At 25.2% G+C, this 20,202-nt stretch overlaps 1 protein-coding gene across 5 annotated transcripts in view; it reads right to left on the reverse strand.

The window, feature by feature from the left end:
• Positions 1-20,202, reverse strand: part of LOC112686274 (multiple PDZ domain protein-like) — a 73,478-nt gene that overhangs the window by 28,519 nt on the left and 24,757 nt on the right. For all 5 annotated transcript variants that reach the window (XM_025558479.1, XM_025558481.1, XM_025558480.1 and 2 more), the window contains one exon: positions 13,854-13,944. In XM_025558479.1, the coding sequence (XP_025414264.1) occupies positions 13,854-13,944 (91 nt within the window). The remainder of the gene's footprint in view (positions 1-13,853; positions 13,945-20,202) is intronic.

Below are 20,202 nucleotides of genomic sequence, written 5' to 3' on the forward strand. Positions count from 1 at the left end.
TCCCGGCGCCCGCTATCCCTTTACCGATCGTCATTAAGTAACAATTCCTAACTGGCCTTAGATATATTTCGCACACGCATACACGCATATTCCAAATTCCAATCAGAATTATTATAGTCGAAATCATATCTGTATATTTGTGAATTATATTTGGAAGTAGTACTTACATGGAAGTAGAATGATAATTAATTTAATGTTATCAACATTTTAAATTTTAAAATAGATTATATATGCTTGTAAAATTAATTAATATTGGACGCAACTACGCCTATCTCGATTCAGCGGTAAATAATGTAGTGTTATTGTTCAAAAATATTAAGTAACATAATAAATAATTGTGCTTATATATAACGAATTACGAGTTTTGTGAAAAGTTCGATCAATATTTAAAAAATATTTGCCACAACTTTAATACTTTTTAAAAACTACATTTGACGTTGAAAAAGTTAAGAATATAAATTTGAATATTAAATATTTTATAAATATAAAATATGAAATAAAAATTGAAGCTCTACAGTTATAACTAAATTACACAGTTAGGTAACATAAAAAAACCAATACTTACATTCGACATGAAATCAAGAAATCTTATTGATAAAAATATTAAACGTAGACCAGAAAAGAAATAGTCAAGATTTTTAAGTTATTTTAAACGTTTAAATATGGATATAGTGAATATTTTTTTAAATAATTGACTTTAATACAAAACAAAAATACTAAAAAATTAAAAAATTATTTTTTAGTATTTTTATGATTTGTGTCATGTATACATTCTGTCATATTTTATACTTTCAACACAATTGTTATATTCAAGTATACGTTTTTATAAATGTTAGTTTAATAACATTTTATAAATCTATTTTTAATTAATTAAATATGCGAGTTGTATAAAACTAAAACCAGAAAAAAGAATTTCAAGATACTTTAATTTTTAATTTTTTTATAGGTACTACATAGGAGATAAAATTATCAAGCCAACACTTAACATTATACTAAAATAAATAATCATTGCGCCTAAATATTAAGTTCCAGAGGATTATTATTTTTTTTTTAATTATGATAAAATTATTTTTTTTCTAACGGCTACACAATTAATTTTTAAAAATTTTCTATATTTTGATTATCTGAAAAACTTTTAATTTATTAATAAAATAAAAATTAAAATTCGTAAATAATAAATAAATAAATATATGCTTAGTCTAGAGTATTATTATATTTGTAAAGTACAATCGGTTTCGGATTAAAAGTCAATAAAATAGTTAAAATAATTATAATTAGTAGGTATATAACAATTCATTTTAATATAATTTTATGAACATGGTATATACCTGATAATGAATTTTTAATTTCAAACCAGTAGTATTTTACAAATATATTAATACTTCAGGCTAAGCATTTATTTATTAATAATTTTATTATTTTTGGATAATAAGAATACTTCGAAAACATATTCTTCAGATAAAAGTAGTTAGTTTATATAACAATTTACCATTATAAAATATATAGATAATTATACATATTTAAAGATTTGGAATAATAATATTTTTATTATTAGGTAAAGTTATTAAGAAAACATAAAAAATTTAGAATATAAAATAATTTTCATTAATTATAAGAGGTTTTACATCTATAAATAAAACTTATAATTACAATAAAATAAAAAATTTTCTGAGTGTAGTCAATTTGTCATAATATGAAAATTATAGTAATATTATTTATTATATTATAGTAATTTCATAAATTAAATAAATAATAAATAAAAAATTCAAATACTTCGAAATAAAATAATTGAAATTTGACTTAACATAAACAACAAATTAAATATTTCAAATAATAAGCTATATACAGTTATATTAAAAAGTTAATCGTTTGACCATAACATAATATAGAAAAAATTATAAAACTTTTATATTAATTATTTTAATTAACGCCTAGAATCTATAACTATCGATAAAATACTAAACTAATTAAATTAAACATGCAATAGCTCTATACATGTTATGTTTGTTACTGTTAAAATTAAAAAATAGAAAAAAAAAATTCCAAATATATTTGAAAAGAGCAAAACAATAAAATAGTAAATAAAATCATAGGACATTGTCTAAGATAACAATGCAAATTAAATTTGCATTTAATTTAAATTTCAAGTAATTCAACCAATAGTTTCTCATTGAATTAAATTCTAATTAAACTCGAATTTTCATAATTCACTAATGGAAAATAAAAATTGCAACGGATTTCATATTCATCATGTAATGGTTGGGTAATTTTCACAAGTGCTTATTATGTCAAGTTAAATTATTAACGTATACAATGGAAAACTACGACGATCAATTTCAATAAAACAGGAAAATAAAAACCCAGGTCTAGGTTTAAAAAACGTAAATGATGGCCTTGTTCACTTGAGATAATAAGACCTTCATGTCGAAGTACTTCGATCAAAAGATTATAAGTTTTACGTTATACATAACGGGTTTAAAATATTGTATGTATTATACTATAAATCGGTAATTTTCTTCTCGAGGGTATTCTATTATATCATTAATACGCTAACAAACACGTGTATGTTATATTGTTTTAATAAGGCACAGACGATATAGTGCGTACTTTACCACTCTACTGTACAAATATCGTGACGAAAGGTGTTTTCGCGCGTCTATCGACATTTGTTAAAGCACAATTTTATCAAATATAAATTATATGCCAATTTAGTTAAAAACACAAAATGCACATATTATATTATACTGTAAAATGAACGTTTACGCCGCATTAAAAACGAGGAGTAGTCCTAGATGATATAATAACAGTCCTATTACTGAACTTAATATAATGATCCATGAGCATATAGTTATTAAAGGATTCAATATATTTGGAATGTTAAACAATAATTTAGATTAAATACCCAGACCAATGCAACTTCAAGGTTCAACGATAGACTTGACTCACATGAATAAACACAATTTTTTATACACGTATACTTCTTGTTATAATACCTAAATTGTTAATGCTGTAAGTATACAAGGAATCGTATACAGCAATAGTTATCAGATCATTTATTTTTTAATGTAATTTAACAATTGTACGGTGAAAAATAAAATGTTTAAATATTATTATTATGAACGACAATATGTTAAAAATCAAAATCGATAAAATTATTTAAAAAAATTAGTAAACCTTTTTTTTGTTAATTTATATCATAAATAATTTTTCAAATAAAGCAGGGTACTTATACTATATGCTCATGTATACAATAATAACTATACACGTGTAATAGTGAGTTATTATAGACCGGTTTTACATAATAAAAATATGTACTTTATATACTAACTTCTTTGTACTAATAATTAATTAAAATAAAATAAATGGTTTTATAACGAACGAGAGCAGTAAAAGCTAACTATTGTGTATATATATAAATATTAAATGCATGATTATTAAACTCAAATGATTACCTATTTAAATTGCAATAAGCAATATGATTTACTATTATTATTTATTATCTACATTTGAAGAATTGGAAGTTGATGTACAGTATTATAATAATTATATTATTGATTTATTTATAATAATGAACTTGACAATATTATCAATAACAAATATACATTGAATTTAGTGATTTTAAGTAAGTTCTTAAGTGTCTTAAAGAAAAACACTTAATAAAAATAATAAAATAGTAATTATTAGGTAATGGATGTATTATTTGTATAATCTATAACTATTTATAAAGTACACTTTATAGATTTAATATTCATAAATTACATTCACTATTATTTTTCAACAATTTAATAGTGTATAAGCCTATACATTTTAAAAATATGCAATTTTTTTCAGTTTATCTCTGATAAAAACAATCAAAATTTATAACATTGATTTTAGTTTGAAATAGGAAAAACGATTAAATTATTTAAATGTTTTTTTTTTCATATTTTCGAGATATAAACACTTTAAAACATGTATGGTGATTATCAAACTTTAAACAAATGATTGATTGTCTTGTTGTACATAATTATTCATTTTAAGATAGTATACGCGTTAACTTATCGAAAAAGAATTTGAATTAAACTTATCATTCGTATATAATGGAAAAAGAAAAGAAAATATAATTTCCAATATGAATAATTGGATCACATCATCAATTGTTAGATAAATACACACTAACTCACACACACACACACACACACACACACACATCATACACATATGTCGAAAAAATGATAATTTTAGACGTAAATTACTTTCACGTTTTATGAGGTACAAAGTCATCGAAAATTAGGCAAAAAAGACTATGTTGAGTATGAATACCATCCAGTCGTCCTCGAAATACAATTCCATATAAAGCAATTTTTTTTCACGTATGGTTTTATTAAAAAAAAAATGTCTTCGGTAACGAATTGTTGTTTGAATAACGTACAAGCATAATTTACGCAATTTAATTAAACAGATATAAATAAAAATGCTCAAGCATACGTACTAAAACGGCATATATACGAGTATATGAAATGGTTACTTAAATATATATTTTAAAAAATATTACGATATTATTGTTTAAGCTTTTTATTACTAAACATATAATTTGTTTCTCGACTTTTTGTACTCGTATAACACAAAATATGACCACTCATAGTGGTGGCTATCCAGTGTATCTCAAAATGTATCAGTCATACTTTTAAACTTGAATTTTTACCATGCGTTAGCAAAATATTTTTTTGATTTATTTTGTTTAGGTTTTTAATGTTATTTGTATTTAAAGGTAATAGAAACATTTGAATTAATAATAAATAAATAATTTCTAACAATACATTTTTTCTTCTAATTATAACATTTGAATTTCCACTTAAATAATACATTTAAATACTTTTGATCTGATTTTCTTTAGACAAATAATAGTAAAATAAGAAAAATAATTTGAAATATCCAAGAAGGTTTACTAAACTTTAATATGCTATTATGAAGAATATTTTAAAACTAAGAGTTACATTTTTAGTAAAATTAAAAAAATTAGAAACAGTTTGACTAAATAAAATCTTACAGCAAATGTTTAAAAGTGAAAAATAACAATCAAATTAAATCGTAAAGTAAAATATTTAAAAATCTATATCGGAATACTATTATATAAACTAAAAAATTTAACTAGCAAAATTTAAAATAAAACCTTTGGTAATTAAATCAATAAATTAAAATTATAGGAAATCGGTATTTATAACCAGAGATTTTGAGCGACGCAAGAGAAAATATATATTTTAATATTTTATCAAATATTTTTGAAACATTTTTATTATTACGTATTGGTTTGATTAGTTTATTTTAAATATAAAATATGTTTAATTAATTTCTTTTGAGTCAATAATTTTATAGACATGCAAATTTAGATGATATATAAATAAAAATGGACAAACATTGGACCAATAATGCGCTTTGGGAAACAAAGTGAATACCTAACTATTATTTATGGTTATAATAATTATAATATATAATAAAATATAAACTTTTTATTTATTTTTAATAAGAAAGAATAATTTTTTATTCATTATATAATTTTAATAATATTACTATTTATTGTTAACTTTATTAACAATTAAAGAATCAGCAACTAGGATTTATAATTTTCAAAAATAACTACATATTTATTTCTAACCTTCAATCAAACACACTACTAATTGCACTTAATATAGTCAAAAAATACATTATACTAAACTTAAACTAAAAATGAATTATTTTTAGATGGAACATTTTTTAATAAAAAAAACGATAAAATTAAATCTATATATAATATAATAAGTTAATAAATTAGTTTGAAAATGATTACATAATAAACCGCTTTTGCAAAATTAAAATGTTAAGATTATAAAATTATTAACGAAAATTTAAAATAAATGTTTTTAACTCTTGCTTGAAACATGACTATTTTCATAAGCATAATCAATAAAAATGTTTTTATAGAGTGCTGTATATTTTTGATATGTTCTTCTATAATTATGAGGATTATACCATTCACATTTTTCTTATTAGTAAAACGGAACAATTATTTTATATAATGGTACTTTGGTAATTATACAATAAGAATAGTTGATTGATTTTTTTTTACAAAAGTCAATATAAATTGAATCTTTTAAAATGTTATAATATATATGTATATATTTAATCGAGTTTTTTTTCCAATATTTTTGGCAATTTGGCAGAATCAGATATTTGAAATATTAAAACTTTTCTTTAAATTCTAAAAATGGCACTGTATTTTATGATTTGGGCCTAGAAAAAATTATCATTTTTTAATTGATCGAAAATTATTATATTATTTATATGTTTGACTTAGAAATGTATGAACTCAGCAATTTAAATATGTAAAAATACTTAATTATACGATTTCATTACTGTTGTTATAATTACAAATGTCATTTTAAAAGTGAAAGTATAATATGGAAGTAAGTAAAAATGTTTTTTACTGACTTTAAGTAGAGTGGAACCGTAGTAGTTTTTTAGAACTATTTTAGTTAAAAACGATGAAATTACTACATTTTCTTAGAAGAGTAACAATAACAATTAATTAATTCGTACACTACTGATGGTTGAGAAAATGCGTTGTAACATTAGGGAGTGTTTATATATATTGTAGCGTTACAATTGAAATAAATAAAAATATTTTTCCTGAGCGTAGGTTTCCTTATATTGATTTTTGTTTTCAAACCTACATAACCTTTGATGACGGTTTTATAATGCCGTTTCGTTCGCAATAACCGGTACGTCCAAACTGCAGGTGTAGATCAACAAAAACGCAGAGTGATGCGATTTATCAAAACAAATACCGTTTTGTATACTTCGAAAACCGTATAGCGATTATGTGCGTTACACCCCGCATTTCGGCCAGAACGCGCGAAAAACGTACCCTTACGTTATTACATTACGACCATCATTTATATGCATTCCATACAACGACGTTCTGTCTCTGCATGGATAAAACGACTGGACAGCGATTGACACCGATCGACGTGAAATGAGAACCGCTGGCTGAACATCATATACGACCCCGATCGACCCCGCGCGGAGAACGAAATCCGTCTGGGGAGGGTAGAAAAAAGTAAATATCAAATTTACCGAGCTCAAAGTCGCCGTCTACAGTCTTGTATACGGCGGTCACGTCCTGCATCGCCATGATGTTGTCGAAGCGGTGCAGCGCAGGGATTGCCATCGCGGTGGAGATCGTGATCTATGGCGCCACCGCTAATGATAATTGACATTATCGTGCCGACGGCGGCGGTCACGGAACGCGTACTGCGGCAGCTGACGCACGTCGAACGCTCGGCAGTGCATTCTTGCCACCGTGATGTTGACTGCGGCGACGATGGTGAACGACGGCGACGGCAGCGATGACGACGACGACGAGGACGCACGTCGCTTCAGCAGCGTTCGAGACGCGACGGCCGTCGGTCGACGCGCGGTGGCGTTAGTGGCGGATGTAGATTGCGCGCTTTTCCGTCACGCGGGGGCACGACAAGCTTAACGAGGGTTCGCCCGAGGTCAGACCATCGACTTGCACATCTTGCAGAAAATTAATGCAAAATAATTATCACTGCAGTAAGTAAAGCCGATCGGTGGCGACGAGGAAATGCAAGTATATACACAAGGGGTGCGTTTTGCTTCTTTCATTTGTTTCCCCTTGACGAGTAAACGAGAATCGACGGGGAAGGAGGAAGCGAAAACATTTTAAATGTTCAAAATCACCCGCATTCGGCGCGAACGAAAACGACGACGGCGGTTGCGAAGCGGACAATCCGAGCGCGGCCCATTCACTGATTGGAGAAAAGATCTGCCGCCACGCGGTTACCCAGTTTTATATTGAAGTCGGCCGCATCCAACCGGCAGTCCCTACTACATCGTCTTTACCCGCGACGGACCTTTTGACTGTTCATTCAAAACCGACCCGAAACCCGCTTTGCTTCATTCCATTCAGCACAAATAATAATATATAAGCGCATACAAACAATAATGCAATACTAACAACAATGGGTAGTTAGTAGTCGGCGTCTGCGATACATTACGCACACGCCTGTTTTTTTCGTTACTTTTCTCTCTTCTCCTTGGTCCGCGTGTTACGAACCGTGTTCAGAGTTTGAACCATTACAAGAAAACCGTGTTCAATTTTTCCGACTATACTTTTTCTAATTTTTTTAAGATTTTTTTTTTTTTAATCTATTATTACAATTACCTATATCATGTTTTTATCTTTCTCTTTGCATTTGCTTTTCACAATTTTGGACAAACGCATATTTTTTTTCTTATAACTGTATTTTTATACTTAATTATACGAATTCAATGCAGCAACCAACAATTACTAATGATCCTAATGAAGACCATGATGACGATTTAAATTTATTTACAGAAAAATATACCAATTTTGAAACTTAAAATAAATTTTCCTTAATTAATTTATATTTAACATAATTAAGTTATCATTAAGATTTAAACACTTAAACAAAGATATAAATTAAAATGATGTATATTAAATTGAATAAATTAAAATTTAGGGATAGAGAATGTATATAATAAATTAGAGTTCAGACTCGTTTAGTAATTTATAATAGCAATATATATTTCTTAATTACTTTGGTAATTTTGTAAAATATAAAATTTAAAATAAAACATATAAATCAATCAATTTATCAAATAATGTTCAATTGTTGGAAATCATTTATTTCTCTATAAATTAATGATTTTATAACTAATTCATTGACGATTTTAACTTTTATCATTATTAACTGTAATTTTTTCTAAACGATTTTTATATACATAGCCTTCTATAATAGTTATTCTTTTTCGTACATCGTTACATCAAAGTTTGTAATCATAATGTTAACAAAAAAAAAAAAAAAATAATTAACAAAATAATATATACATATATAATATACATTGCTCCATTAAGTTTAAATTAAAAAGATAAATTCTTTTTATGGTCAGGAATATTTTATAATGCTTATACAATTTTTAAACTATGACTAATGGGAAAGACTTAAATATACTGTGTAATAAAAACTTATACCTCAACTATAGGAAATCAAAGATAATTTAAAATTAATTTTATGAATATGAAAACAATACATGATACCTCTATGGATAATTTCTAATATTTTTATTACAAGATTTTTCTCTTTCGTCATAATAAGCAATAATTATTGAAATCGATCTATTATACATACAATGTGTAAACGCTAATTGACAACACTAGTATCTTTACGTAGAGACTGCAATATGAATTCGGTTTTTTAGTTGGTTATTATAAAATAAAAATACACATTTTTATGATATTTAATTTTTTTTAACTCGATTAGACAAGTACATGCGCAGTATAACTTTTTTTTCCTTAAATGAGAACCACTTATTTTAACACCACTAGTTATTTTTTATCTATTTTTTTATAATATTTATTGATTCTTGATGATATTCGTTTAGCTCTAAGAGGAAATATTATTTTTTAACACGATGGCGCTCCAGCTCATATACTTATATTATACTTACATATAATACTTACATATTTATTCATATTATTTACAAATGATTAAAACTCAATATTTTATAGCTCATTAAATATTCTTCTATTTGCTGATGATGCTTAAATATTTTTAATAATTAAATCTTCAACTGATATTTTATTTTACAATAAAATTTATATACATTTTTTACTTGGAGTCGTCAAAAATACCTTTCACTTAACATATGTAGTATTATTACTTTTTCTCGTATAGAAAATGTTATAACTTATAATTATAAAATTGATAACCATACTATCACCAGTGTTACTTCTCTAGAAGAATTAGTGACTAATTTTTAATTTAATATGTCATTTTTATTACATATTAATACTATAATTAAAAAATGTTAGAATTCACATATAGAAATACGATTATATTTAAAAATATTAACTTTTTAAAAAATTATATTTTTCTCTTGTAAGAACTTATCTTGATTTTAGCTCAATCGTTTGGTCACCTAGTTATTCTTCATATAAAGATATAATTGAAAATATTTAAAATACATTTTTTAAATTATTATGTTATAAATTAAATATACCAATCTTAAGGGACTCATTTAATTTCCAAATCTCTCAGATAAGTTTTACATATTGTGAATTAAGGAGAAATGTTAATGTCATTATGTTTTTATACGATTTATTAAATGGTTATACTGATTCTTCTGATTTATTATCTATGATTAATTTTATTATACTTGATCATTGTATAAGAAAATCCAATTTTTTATTTTTTATTCCAATTTACAAAAACAACTATAGTTTTTCAACATATTTTCTTAGAGTTTAATCATAAACTTTATCATTATTGCTAATGTTATAGATTTGTTTATGTCACGAAGTGTATTTAAACAAAATTTATATTTACCACAGATTTGGTTGTTATTAAATTTTTTTTTTCGTCAACAGCCATTCGGCTGGTATGAAGCAACTCTCCATTCATCTCGATTCTCTGCTTTACTCTTCAGGTCATGATAGAATGTTGCATTTACATAATTTTTAATTTGTTTGATGTATTCTAAGGGCGGCATACCTTTTGTGTTTTTCCCTTCTATTATGCCTTCTATCACTCTTATCATTAGCCCATTGTGTCTTAAGGAATGTCCTATAAAATTCAGTCTTCTCTTTTTCAAATGTTCTAAAAAACTTCTTTTTTCCCCAGTTCTTCTGAATACTATATCATTTGTTATATGATCTATCCAACTTATCTTCAACACCGCCTACACCAAAACTCCAATACTAGCAATTTATCTTCTTTCCTCTTTTTTTTTTTTTTTAAATTAATTTAAATTATGTACTATTATTTAATTATTTAATTATAATTATAAATGTGTGATTAATAATTAAATACTATTAATATTATTTTGTTTATTCTTATTGTCAAGGCCGCAACTACCATCACTGTGTTTTATTTCTTAATATTGCTTTTTTTCCCTTACCTTTTAGTTAAATTTTTGATATTTTATTAAGCTATGATTTTACTGCATTACTACTTATTAAAGAGTATTGTCCCGTTTAAAATAAAAAAATAATTCGCAATTATTTAAAATCACAACTTACAAATCGATGGATAGAAACTTACGGACCTTTTAAGTGGCCACCACGATCCTCTGATCTTACACCACTAGATCAGCGATTCTCAAAGTATGTTCTAAGGAACCTAAGGGTATGCTAACCCTCCTATAAATCATTAACATTTAAAAGATAAAATAACATCAGCACGCAATCAACTGAAAGCTGAACAAATTTCAGTTGCAATAAATAATTTAAACGGCTAGCTGAATAATGTTTTGTTCGCAGCGGACAACAATTCGAACAATTTATTGTTATGTATATAAATTAATTAATAACTAAATAAACTTATAACTTAAATGAGAAATAAATTTGTTATTAATTCAATAGGTTCATTAAATATAATGAAATAAATAACATACTTATTTCAGTGTTTCTGCTATAAGTTATAATTCTTGCACAAGTTAGTGAAAAATATAATTACGTGTAAAAATTACTTTAATAAATAAGGATAGAAATATCAAGTCTAAAGAATCTTAGCATTATTATTTTCAAAGTAACAGTCAAAAAACAGAAAATCAAGCCCATTTTACCTTTTTTTTTTTTTTAATTGCTGTAACTTGGTCAATTTTATATTTAGAAAGTTAAATTACCAAAATTCATCAACAAATAAGGAACAAAATAATTAGTGATGTTAAAATAGGTCGTTACCATTTAAGAAAAGAAAATTTGTACTGCGCTTGTTGAATTAAGTTAAAAAAAATGCAAAGATCATAAAATTGTGTATTTTTATGTTATATTAACCAACTAATAAACAGAATTCAAATTACAGGTCTCTACGCAAAGATATTGAGAGTTGTCAATTAACTTTTACACAATGTATACATAATAGATTAATCTAAATAATTATTGCTTATTATAACGAAGGATAGACAAATCTTGTAAAATATTAGGAATTACCAATAGACATATCAAGTATTGTTTTTATACTCATAAAAATAATATATAACTTTAATATATAAATATATACTTTAATGTGTTTTTATAGATAGATCAATACAGATTGTGAATACTATATTACACATAGAATCTCAAAAAATACTTTTTAATAGCCGTTTATATAATTTAAATTTTCATTATTTACATTACTTAAAAATATCCTAGTGTAATATTCTTGTTTACACTGTCAAATGTCAAGAAAAATTAATGTTTTCCAAGTTTTGCCAAAAACACGAATTAAATCATTTTGAAAATAAAGATTTTTAAACAACTCTTAGTTTATATTCGTTGTCATTTTATTTAAATTTTATTTATATTGTATATATAATTATATCAATTCGTATTTCTTTTTATGTAATCTTAAGTAGCATTTTATTTGACAACTTCTAAATAGAACTTGATTTAAAAATATATACATTATTTTACGTTTGTAACAGCTGTAACTATAATTCAGATGCTCAACTTAAATTCAACAAATTCATAAATTTAAATACTTCAATCATAATTTATTAATAATTATTCTTGAAACATATCATTATCTCATAAATTATGTTGATTTAACCAATTATTACAAAAGAATTCTTAACCCCGATAAATAACATGATTTTTTTACTAGACCATTCAACGATAACCAGCATTTTTAACTATTTTTTTGTTCGTTATATATTGATAGAAGACCTACAAATAAATACATATGCACACATATGCATTTTTTTCTAAAAGTTCTCCTTCATTTGTTGATATATCTATTGTGGTAGCAAATATAATATCTGATATGACTCGCTATACCAATCTATTTAGAGTTTTGTCTGGTACTATGATAGTAATTTACTTATTTTTTTTTTTTTTTGTTTGTTAGTTCTATCAATGCATTCTTTACTAATTTACCTGTTATTATTACAATTGTTTACTAACTATATCAAGATTTTGACTTAGAATTTCACTTCATGTGACATTAAACACAGTTTTTAATGCAATAGTTGTATTCTATGGTACAATATTATAAACCTAGCATTGAATCACGTCTAAGGTTCGGATTTTCATGAAAAATACTCGTAAATGCCAACAAATAATTTACTACAAATTAAAGTTTATAAATTAAAATTGATGTTTATAGTTGGATTTAATTACAAAATCTTGGTGACATGGCTTACGGTTTTAAAACTGCTCCAGATAACTTTATTTTTCAACCATGTTTATATGAAATAATTCTATCTCATTTAATATTTACTTCAGTGCTCTAGTACTTCCATAGAAAATAGCTAGGTACTTAAAATTAGATAAAAATAATAAAATAAATATAAATAGTTAAATAATTTATAAAATATATTATATTATTGTACTAGGTTGGTCAATTTTTTTTCTTTTATCTTGCGTTGTTACAGCAGCGCAATTAAAAATAAAAATATTATTTCTTATAATTTTTATAAATATTAAATTACATATAAATACCAAATAATATTGGTTGGTGCAGCAATGCAAATGCAAATTATACAAACAATATTTATAATGCCAATCTATGTGCCAACTTGAATTCCCTACTTAATGTATTTATAAATATCAAAATATTGATATCCTCCAGCTAAAATATGAACAACTATAGATTAAAAAAAAAAAAAAAAAAAAAACAAGAACAACGTACGCATAATATATTTTTTATTCTATTTATGTTTTTTGTTCTTCCCGCCCTCTTCTTAAGTTATAAACGTTCAATTTATAGTTGGAACTTTTCCAAAAATTAATAAAATAAAGCCGCGTAGCCATAACCATACCTTCATCAATTAAAGGTTTGATAAAAAAATATTAAAAGTATTAAACTCACTTGAAGTATAACCATATTCATCTTCTGGTTCTGGATCAGCATCGATTTCTACTTTTGATCTTTTTATATTACCAGCACTACATCGCATTATCTAAATATGAATACAAACAAAATTATAATGGTGAACAAACACACTATCGCAAAAATTAAATGAGTAAATGATTACATATTTTGCTTCAAAATTCAAAATTAATTTTATTAGGAAAGGTTGAGTCTAAGTTAACTTATTTCTCGTAATAAATTAGTTATGTTTTTTATGTATTAGTTAAATTATTATAATATAATATTATTAAGAATTCTTATCACAAGAAAATAAAAATTAAAGAACATAATAATAAATAATAATTTTTCAAATTTTATAAAGTGACAAAAGTGTTTATCAAATAAAAAAGGGAAATTCTTAAATTAAGTTAAAAAATAAAATATAAAAGATCCATTATAAAACTTAGACATATAATATATACATTTTGGTGCAATATAAATAATATATAATGAAGCCAAATGGTTAATGTAATTATCTTTATTAATAGGTATCTAATAATTTGTACTTGAAGTTAAAAAATATTTGAACAAGAGTATAAAAAAAATTGAATTAGCATTAAACATTTCTTAACATATGAATTAGATATAATTTTACTTAATTTATCTATTTAATTAAAATGGAGTTATAAAACAGTAGTATAGTTTTTAGTTTATATGAATGAATTTCTTGAACTATTTATTACCTAGTTTAAACTTAATCTGCCGGCTAACTTGAACACAGCATAATGTGCTTAATATCCGAAATTATTCGTGTTAAACGCCTAGTTCCCATAAAATAACTAAAATGCTATACTATAATATTCCTATTTCAGTACTTAAGTTAAAAACATATTGAAAATATGCTACAAATATCTACATTCCTATATTCTCAACCATTGCAATTCACTGATCTTTAATTTCTTCGTTAACATTATTCCAGGTAACCCCATAATACACCTAAAATAAACACGGTGTGGTGAACTATTAACTAACTGGGCATAACATATTTCCACCAAAAGTGTACTTTTCCCTTTTCCACCAAATTACATTTTATTTATATTTATATTTATATTTTTTTATTTTTACCAAATGTTATTTAGACTAATACCCGTTCCCACCGAATCAGTTTCTATATCACATACAAGTACATGAATTATTTTTTTATTAATATGCAAAAAAACTATCCATAAATGGAAATACTCGTAAAGTAGTATAACATAAAGTTAGTAGACTGTCTTTGATTTATCTCATTTAATCGAAATCCAAAGTACATATAAGTACATGAGGAAATTCGGTTTTTAGTACTTTGTTTAAGTTTATGATTTATAAATATATAGATTATATTATGATACATAAATATGATAATGCTTAACCTCTTCGGTTAGAATATTTATAAGCCTATTTTATTTTAATGTTAAAATGAGCGAACAAAATTAAACTCGTTGCAGAGTTCAATATGGACCGTATCAATATCTAACACACATAATATTGTGCGAAACACGTTGAACTAGTGAGTTTTGTTATAGAAATTGATTGAGTCTGTTTATTTACAGTCGATTAGAGCACCACGTTATAATTTTTGTTGTAATCACTATATAGTAAAATATAGCCAATATAGTAAAAAATATATGTTAAGTAACCTTTTTAAATACCATAAATTTTACTGTAGAAACTTATTAGTAGTTCTATTACATTTACATCATTGTCTTTGGATTTACAATGAGGTCCATTTACACATTCATAATAAACATGCTCTTTAATTAAAAACGGATAGCCCATGAATTTAATTAGCAATTATTCACGTTCAAGTGTAAACCTATACATACAATTTTCTCTTGTCGACATACTTTTTTGTTAATTTTTAAATAATTTCAACCGTTATTTACAAATATATACACATTTATTTATTACCTTCCTATTTTAATGATTTGACTACAACAAAACCAAAACCTAATTCCAATAAATTTGTTGAGAATGATTTAATACTGTTTGTATTCCCTTGAATGGAATTTTTACTAACTATAGATGATTTTTCTAAAACTTTTAAAAATTATGATTACCTATATATTTAAATATTTAATATTTATGGACCATAGACTATCAATAAAATATTTTTTTGGAACAAAACATGTAAGGATTAGTAATGAATAATGATGTCATGATGATAAACAAAGAACATGAAACGTTGCAATTTACCCAATTAAATAATACATTAATAACATTAAAGATAGTAAAACATTCATTTATTTACTTATCCTATAAGCTATAAGTTACCTATCAATAGATTTAAAGGAATAATAATATAAATCTAATTAAATAAATACTTATAATTTTATTATTTGTATATTTAATACTTTACAGAAGTTATTTATAAAAACATAAAGTTATATCTCAAGTATAATGTACCGTAGTTTGAAGTTAATAGGAACGGTTTTAATAAACCGTTTTAAAACTGTTTTATAAATTATGAGCTCAATTTTTATAGTATCGATATTACGGAAACTGTTGTTTTATATAGATCACATGCATAGATATATAATATAGGTACCAAAAATAATATTTATAACATTCGCGTAATAACGATTGTCATACATCGGGGAGAAACCAGTATTTCCCACCTTTTAATAAACCGTAAACGTGTATTTTTTAAGAGAATATTATCTGATTTCTGAGTACAAAATAGTAAATAAATATTTACTATTTACTGATTTTAGTATTTGATCATCGGACAAAGAATTTCCGACTTTTTAAAATTTCTTAGAGTAGGGCATTTGCCATAGTCTGCACCTCCCCCAAATGACGACACTGATCTATTTTCATCCATCTTTGTTGTTACCCATGCGCCACAGGCTTAGAGTCAATCGGTCTTATCACCACTTTGTACGGCGTCATTTTCGTTCTCCATGATAGCATCTTTATCTTGAATAGGGATACTAGTCCAAAGTAGCATTTACTTACTGCTACCAGTCTTAGTTTTATTTCTTCTTGACTGTCAGCATTTTCAATAATTTTTACCCCTAAGTATTTGAAGCTTGCTTCCCTTTCAAAGTTATAATTATTCACTTCCAAATATCTTGCTTCATGATTGTGTCTCGTGACTATCATGTACTTTGTCTTTCCCTATTTCACCATTGATCCAATTGTTTCATTATCTTTTATCAGTTTACTATTAGTTCTCTTAAGATCTTCCTCACTCTCCGCTATTATTTTAACTTCGCGTAAACTACCACTATCAGTTGCTGGTCATTTCCTATTTTTATTCCTGTTGCTCCAGCCAAGGTTTCTCTCATAGCTGATTCTAAGGCTATATTAAAAAGTGCTGATAACAAGGCATCTCCCTGTCTTAAACCTGTCCTTACCTCAAATTTTTCTGATTCCTTCCCTCCGTACTTTACTTTGCATTTCGATCCATGCACAGAGTAAGGCATTGGTCGAATAAAATATTATTTGATTGATTAATTGAATAAAAAATTATTCTTTGTTGATTTATTCTTAATTTTATTATTGATTTTTATTTTTATTCATTATTTTAATTTGTATTATTATTCGTTATTCATTACTTGGAGATTTTTATTTACTATATTTTATTCATTATTCAGTTATTTGTTATTCATTATTCGTTAATCCCTATAATCATATAAATAATAAATTTAAATCCTAAATTACGATAAATAATAATAATAGACTTATTATTTAGACTTAAATAATATATATATATATATATATATATATATATATATATAAATGTTATTATTCTTGATACGCATACGTTATTATAGTTACTATAACGATAATTGTTATAATTATTACTACAAATTGTTATTATTGCTGTTATTACTTGAATTATTATTTAATTATTATTAAAGTCTTAAATTATGTGAAATTTACGTAAAAATTTATTTGGTAATTTACCGATGTATCTACAACGTCAAAAGTGATAACATTTCTATAATATTTTTCTGCTAGTAACATGTTTAATTACCAAAATTTAGGTCTTGATAGGGCACAACTCACAACCACATGATTGCGGTAAGTATAATACATAAGTTAAAAAAAAAATTAATATCATTCATGATTTTAACGAATAAATTTATTCAGTACTCCACAATTATTCAGAATAAAAAATCATTATTTATTCATAAATAAATTAGTTATTCATGCTTTTATTTTTTATTCTTTATTTTGATTTGTTTTTTCCGAACTCTGCCTATACACACATGCTCGAATCATTCTTATGATCTTTCTTGGTATCCTCAATTGATCCATTACTTTTCATAGCCTTTCTCTATTCACTGAATCATATACAAACTTGAAATCCGCAAACAGTAGATAGACATCTTTGTCAAACTCATGACTTTTTTTCAATAATCTGTTTGACTGTTTATATGATATATATATTATTTGAACCGTTTAAAAAAATCTTAGTTTAATAAGTTGGGGACTAAAATATATATACATATATATATAATGAAATATTCCATTCATATTATTTAATCCACACTAGTTTATAAACTACAAAAATTTACAAACATTGAAAACATTTCATATAGGTGGTTTTAAGACGATGTGGACTATAAAGTTTAACTATCAAAATAGTTGAAGGTAATTTTCAAAATAAGTATATATTGAGATTTATTAGTTCGTTGATGTTTAAAATTTCGAAATATGAACCACTTACTTTACATGTAGACATGGAGAAACTAGTAATTTAAATTTATGCAATTTGTTTATTAATAATAAATCTATACAGTGACACAACTAGGGGTGGGGCTTAGGGGTTGTAACCCATCTTACATTTTTATTGGTTTTTACAAATTCTACATAGGAAAAAAATGATTTATCTTGAACACGCGAAACGGCTGATTAATATGAAATATGAATATTATTCGTATTATAATTGATAACAATAATAACATGACGATATGGAACGTTTTGTAACGTTCCGTTCAACTTTAAAACATCAATAACTTGCTACTACAATTCCTCGACAGTCGATTATATAATACAGTAAAACCTCGATAAGACGGAACTTCGGTAAGACGGAAACCCCGGTATTACGGAACATTTTTTTGGTCCCATTTCAAATTACATATAAATAACTAACCCCGTCTAGACGAAAACCTCGTTAACACAGAAAAATGTCATGGTCCCAAGCGATTCCGTCTTATCGAGGTTTTACTGTACTTTTTTTTGTGGTATCACAATATGAAATAGAATTTAAACAGTTGTAACACGAACGGATCAAAACCACCCTGGATCCATGCACATTATTATCAATTCTCCGTTACCACTATAACATACAACATTTTTCGGTTGATGCTCTTATTATTTTACTATATTATCTGTATTATGTGTATTATGTACAAAAAATAATTATTATTGTTATTTGATATAACAACAGATTATATGAATAATATATAATATTATAGACATTATAATATATTATTATTAGGGTTGAGATATTAATGTCCTTAAAAATCGCAAAAAATTACATTGCATGTACATAAATATTTTATTTTACTTTATATATTAATAAATAAAAAATTATTCTTTATTGTTACACTGAATCACGAGAGCGTTCATGTTTTCAAATAGCAATCTCCTCCGTCTATAAGTTTTTGTAGATAGAAAAGCTCCTTTCTAAATCTACTGAAGTTATAGGTGAGTATTTAAAGTACATAAAATCACTTGCTGTAAGATTATCCGGAAATTAATATTGTGCACCTTCTTATCCATTTAAAATATTTTCCAAAAATGAACGTAACTTAAAATTATCGAGCTTACTTAACGGAATATTACATGAAAGAAAGGCACGAGTTAAATCTAAAAAGTATTCTGACCTATTTGTGTGACCTGATATATAGATAATAAAACTTTGTGACATATTTTTTCTTCTTCTTCTATTCTCCTTTTTGTTGTACTCCATTTATATGTTTGTCTCTCGATATATGTTTTTGTATGGTAAAAACGTTTTTCAGCAGCAACTTTTTCATTACATATCTTACATAACAACGCTAATCCGCCGGTAGAAAAAATCTATAGTCTATAACCTTTTATTTTAAATTCAAACACACCAAAAATGACTTAAAAACCCTTAAAATGTCCTAAAAAATGAGAAAAATGACCTTAAAATCAAAAATTGTCAAAAAATGCAAAAAAATACAAAATAAAATTTCTTATTCTTTTTTAAAAATACCTAAAACATATTTATAACAAAACGAGCATCGTACAGAAAATTTCAGAAAAAAATTCAAAGTGCATCGAAATCCCAGCTCTAATTATTATAAAATATTGTATATAATATATATCTGTATTATACGGTGGTGGT

Source organism: Sipha flava, unplaced genomic scaffold, assembly GCF_003268045.1.
Source record: "Sipha flava isolate LNK unplaced genomic scaffold, YSA_version1 303_pilon_pilon, whole genome shotgun sequence".
NCBI lineage: Eukaryota > Metazoa > Arthropoda > Insecta > Hemiptera > Aphididae > Sipha > Sipha flava.